Genomic DNA, 6,218 nt, shown 5'->3' with positions numbered 1-6,218 from the left:
TCCTTCCCAAAAGACTAATAGAAAATTCACAAGCTTATGGATCCAAGAATCCCATGATCCGAGAGATCCTGTCCAAAGTAGAATTGTATATGTGTAACTCAGCACCGACCCAAGGGACATTCCCACCTTAAAAAATTATAGGTTCAAGGGATTCTCTCCACGGTTGATTTATTTTGAGCCATTTGTATAACTAAACGAAAACAATTTAAATGATTTTTGTAGGCATGATTTTCAAATGAAGATTAAGAGATTAAACAGTTTCGATTAAAACAGTCTGCTATAAGGATACATTATTTGTAAGTGAAAAAATGAGTTCAACTCCCAAGAGAGGAACGCAAGCATTATCCTTACCGTAATTAATCATACTGGCAAAAAACTTGAGTGAGATGACAACAAACCTAAAAAATTTGTTTGAATCGGAAAATCATAAATGAAATAAAATGAAGACAAAACTACTTCAAAATATACCGATAAAGATGTGTATATAACTGATGAAAGAGTCCCCATTTAACGAGAAGGGGTTTTAGTTTCACTTGCATGGTTGCATGCATATGGATTGTGGACGGAGGATACAAGCGATAATAGAGAAGAGGAAATCGAACTCAAAATTTCAAATGAAGATAGGAAAGAGAAGAAATGAACTCAAAACCCAAAGGGCAAAAATATATATTTTTAACTAATTAAGCTGCATATTAATTGAGAATTCTCAATTAGTAGTAAAATTGGAGTTATTAGTTAAAATTAAACATATAATACAGACGGGACGGAACGGAGAGGGAGGAAAGATGCCCTCGGATGGAAACGAGGAAGAAGAAGGAGACAGAAAGGTTATAATTTTGTGTTCCACGGATGTGGAACGAGTCGTTCCAGGAGGGGTGAGGCGGAACGAAAATTCATCCAAAATTTGTCTCGTGGAACAGCGCGTTCCACCTGTTTTAGACGCACCAAACATGAGACGTAACACCTTGCCCCACTCCATTTCGTCCCATCCCACATACCAAACGGTACCCAAGGGAACCATTACTCGTTTCGAGGGTTTTGCTTCCTTCATCTCCGTCACGACTCGTGAGTCACGAGTATGCATGATCATGGCCCTAATAACCACTGGTGGATCCATTAAGGGGCAAGGGGGGTTAGCTGATCCCCCGAACTTCGATGAACGTCCATAGATACCTTAGGTGCTGACCCTCCAAACTTCGGTGAATGTCTATAGATACCTTGAGTGTTGCCCTTTTGAAGATTAGAGTTGGCCTCATACATGCCCTACAACTGACCTTAGGCCTACCAAAACTCGATGAATGTCCATGAATACTTTGGGTGCTGCCCCTTTCATACATTAACATGTCTGTAGTATGCATTTTCAAATGACTCCAGGCCTACTAAGACTCGATGAAATGATGATATACATGCTATTTTTGGAATAAAAAAATTTGCGCGATACGTTCATTATTCTTACTGACCCCCATAATATTATTTCCTGGATCCGCCATTGCCAATAACCTCATGCTACGTGTGGCAAAGACCGACGCCCGCTATCAGTTTACGGTGATGTGACATGTGGCACACTTACACTCACTCATATCCCTAACTCCCTTTACCTCCTTAAGAGCAACTTCAGCAGGAGCTGGAACCCGATGGACCGGCGACAGAAATAACCCAATAGCCCCAACAATCTGCTCCAGCCCAGCAGGCAATGGGTCTCAGGGGAGGCTTGAGTGAGAGGCCCCTGCTCGAATTGGTGGCCTGAGAGCCTAAGGCCACATGATGCAAGGTTGGCGTTAGGATGACGTCAGCCACATTATAAAATTAATAAAAAATAAAAAAAATGTAAACAATTAATAAAAAATCCGAAATTTTTTTAAAAATTAAAAAAAAAACAAGATTTAATTTTTCTATAAATATGTTATCATTATCTTCCACCTTACACCACAATTTTATATTTTCTCAAATATTTTGGGTTGTAATTCCTTATTTAATGAAACGTGGTACAATGAGACCGATTAAAAATCATATTCGAAATTTGAAATAAAATTATTTTTTATTATTTTATAAAATAAAAAATACTAATATTTTATTGCTTATTGCCATGACTATTCAGTTTAGAGGTGGAGATGCAAAAGGCAATTACTGTTCACTCGGGGGATTCAATAGTGAGTTGCCCTAGAGGGCCTTTGCAACACTGGAGTTGCTCGAAAGCCAATGAAACCTCATGTGCATGGGCGCATACCACATTCAACATTTCTATATAACAAACTTCCTCTTACTTTATACTGAGAGTAGTGTTAGGTAAACTAAATTTGTAAAATTTACAAACTAAATAATGTGTCAGTAATAAGAAATAAGCACGCTAATCAACACTTAAGTAATAATCCAATCATCAACTTTCATGTCATTTAATTTATAAAATTTTGTCTACAAATTTAGTCTCTCTAGCATTACCCTTATACTAATTGCCTTAGAGTATTTAACTCAAAATTAATTGGAATTTACTATTGACCATATATTTGGTTTATTGACGATGGTCGATCTTAATTTTATTAGAATGGGATTCTGTTCAAATCTCATAAATGATGTTATTGAAAAAAAAGATCATTTGACAATTAATACACACCCCCATACTTGGCGTGGCTTAAACCACATAATTACACAATACAAATTAGGTCTATTTTGACTCTTTGATAGAACTAGAACGTACTTCTGATCCAAAGTCAATTAGCAATCGTTTAAGACCATAATTATATGTTGAAATATCAGAATTTACATTATCAATGTGAGAAAATCTCTCAACACGCTAGTGTGCAATATGCACGGGGTTGTGTACTCTACACAACTCTTTCTTAATTATATTACTATATCCCATATAAGCGTATAGACTGTACTATTTCATTTACATGCAACCCAACTGAGCCCTCTCTCTCTCTCTCTCTCTCTCTCTCTTTCTCTCCCCCCAACTCTGCAAGGAAGAGGGTGTGGGGGAAATTTTGATGAAGCCTATGAAGAATTGGGTTATTGGTGATGGAGAGAGCAGGATGGAAACTAAACGATGATCATCATCACATATCTCCCAATTGTCCCAGGTGTGGTTGTTCCAACACCAAATTTTGTTACTACAACAACTATAGTTTAACTCAGCCAAGGTACTTTTGCAAGGGCTGTAGGAGGTACTGGACCAAAGGTGGATCCCTCAGGAACGTCCCTGTCGGAGGCGGCTGCCGCAAGAATAGAAGAGGGTCCAAGTCTTTAAGGCTATCCACCACCACCACCACCACCACCACACAAGGTCACGCACAGCACAACGCTAATAAGAGTAGTGCCAATACTTATGAGGGTGCTCATAATTCCTACGGCACCAACATGTTGGGTGATTCCACAAGTTCCTCGATGACTCAAGATGGGTCACATATTGATCTTGCACTTGTTTATGCAAATTTCTTGAACCAGAAGCCAGATAATTCAGATAGTACTACTGGATCTGATCATCAACTACCAGAATTGCCTAGCGAATTCAACCCGGCGGCTTTACATTTTTCAAGCATGGCGTTGAACAGGAACAATGCAAGCTCAGACAACACTAGTACTCAGTTAATGGGTGATCATCATCATCAAAATGGTCTTGTTGGGTCACTTGGATGTCACACTACTCTATCTCAAGGTCACTTGTCCACTGAAAATTGTAGCATCCATGACCGCATGTACTTTGGTGCATTAGACCCATTAATTCATCATCCAGAGAAGTATCGTCATCATCAAGATACAAGTGAAGTAGTACAATATGCAAACGATTTCGGGTTGCCGCCATTGCCAGGCCAAGAGGCATTGTGGTCTACTACTTCTCAAATGATGGATAGTGGTAGTCATACAATGCAGGCTCCTACATCGCTATTAGGACCAGAACCTCATGATCCAAACTTGTTAATGGGTGGTTGGAGTCCGTTTGACTTGCCATGTAATGAAACTTTCTCCAGGAGTACATGACGAGAGAAGAAATGTTGTTCATTGTGTTCATTTTGTATTAATATACTATTGGTATGATTAATTATGTATAGAATAGATTAGAAATTAAGAATCACACCATAAATAATCTATAAATATAAATATGATTATAAACTCTATTCACAATAATGTGGTAGTACTAATTATGTACGCGTTTCATTCAAGAAAAATAGATGATAAGAGGATTTTAATATTTCAAATGCCGAAATCAAATATCGACAATATATATATTGTTCAAATGACGTACAACATATTACTGAAATCTAAAAGAGCGATCATTCCATTGATTGAAATTTGTGTTTTCACCATTTCAGCCAATTTCCCTTCATTTAAAACCCAACCAACAATTTCCATTTCAATTTTAGTGAGTGAAGCACATATGTAATGCAGATTATTCAATTAAACTAACGAAAGGCATTTCTCGATCGATGTATCTTTATCAGTTTAAGAGTGGATTGTTTATAGCTATCTAGCTTCTTAGTTACTCTAGGATATCTTTTCCAAAATTCATGCATTGCCCAAATGAAGCTCCTATATAGAAGTTTCTTCGATTTGTAAGTAAATACACGTTTCTATTATTAATTAAAAGCTCCCACAGAAGCTTCTGTGTTAGTTAAGCTTAGGGCTCATGTAAAAAATCTAGAAATTCATTCATGATCTATTCCATATACTAATTAGTCAGGCTACTGTTGTTTAATTGTTCCCCTACTCACTAGAGTTCTACTCATTGAATTTTCAACGAGGAAAATTATTAGTGTCAAAGCCCTACAATAATGGAAATTACTTGGTCAAGATGCATGCAGGACTGTAGGTTGATATATTCCAAATGGTGTGTCTGCTTCTTTTGATAGTAAAACATTCACTCTTGTGCCGTTTATAATTGTCCTTCGAATTAAAAAGATATGAAACTTTCAAATTTATTGAAAGCATGTTGTGGGTAGACATGAAACCCATGCAGCATACGCAAGTTTGAAAATAGAGGATTGACACTTGGAATGATTCCTTAATTATAATCTAAAATATATATTGATGAGAGTATTAACGGAGGTTGCCAAGGTTAGTTAAATATTTTAGAGGATTTCATGAAATTTAGTGCAACACATGATCCCAGAAAATTCCCATGATCCAAGAATTTAACGACTCCACAACCATCTTCCAGCCGACAAACATCTAGTATAAAGTGCCTGCAAAGTTTGATCAAATCATGATTAAAAGTACACATTTAAATATGATTTTACTTCATTGACAATCTCAACGATATATAATAAAAAATGCTTATAATCGGATGGATGAGTCGTCCCCTAGCCCCACCTTGATCTAAACTTGCCAACTCTCCGAACATTACCATTGATCTAAACTAGCTCCACCTTGAGCAATTTTTCCAAATTGAGCACACGAAACTCCAAATCCCAAACACCATGCTTGTTGTGGGATTGTGGTTAAAGAATTCCACGCTGAATCCTTGATCAATCTTCCAAAATGATCACAAGAAACCCTAAATTCCAAATACCACATTTTGTGGTCAAACATGACGTTCGTTTGGTTATGTATAATTTGAGTGGATTAGTAACATGGCCATGCCTGGTTAAATTGTAAAGAACTTCTAAACAAGTTCAAATTATAATACTTGTAGCTCAAAAACTTATGATGTTACAACCATATAAATGAAATCATCCAATTAAATACATCCTCGTAGTCCATGATCCACAAGTAACTAATCAGTGATTCTAGGGCAACTAGAAGCTCCTCAATTGAACTTTGACCGAGCTCTTGTGTCCGCTGTCCACTCTGAGAGTGAATGTTGCTCATTCAATTGAAGGTGTGTGATACCAAGTCATTGGTTTCGGCGCGGAGCTCTGCCCGGCTTCCTTCTTTGTTTATGAATTTATGTCTTACTTCGGCATCATTGGAATTGTGTTTTGGTCTCTGGGCGATGGATATAGATGTGAGGTTTGGCTATTCCTTTTGGTTTGTAGGTTAATTAGTGATAAAATTCAGCTTTGTTTTGGGTATTTTGATGTTGTTTGTTTGTGGTTTAGTTTTGTTGAATATTAAGGACTTTTTGAAGGTCTGTATATGGTACGATGTTAAGGCGAACAACTATTATTTTGTGGTGCGGAATTGGTAGTGTGGGTTGTTGGCTGATTCTAGCTTTCGGGCAGCTGCAACGGGTTATCTCTCACCTAGGCTTCTAGGATTTTATCTACTAGCCATGTTTAGGTCTA

General features: G+C 37.3%; 1 protein-coding gene across 1 annotated transcript; it reads left to right on the top strand.

The window, feature by feature from the left end:
- The first annotated feature begins 2,895 nt into the window (after positions 1–2,895).
- Positions 2,896–4,034, top strand: LOC103454234 (dof zinc finger protein DOF3.5-like). The gene has a single exon (XM_008393826.3). The coding sequence runs from the start codon at positions 3,016–3,018 to the stop codon at positions 3,973–3,975; it is 960 nt and encodes a 319-aa protein (XP_008392048.3). The 5' UTR covers positions 2,896–3,015; the 3' UTR covers positions 3,976–4,034.
- Positions 4,035–6,218: the final 2,184 nt, after the last annotated feature.

This window comes from Malus domestica, chromosome 14 (assembly GCF_042453785.1).
Source record: "Malus domestica chromosome 14, GDT2T_hap1".
NCBI classification, from domain to species: domain Eukaryota; kingdom Viridiplantae; phylum Streptophyta; class Magnoliopsida; order Rosales; family Rosaceae; genus Malus; species Malus domestica.
Note: the sequence above shows the minus strand (reverse complement) of the source record. Positions and strands in the feature narration are given on the sequence as shown.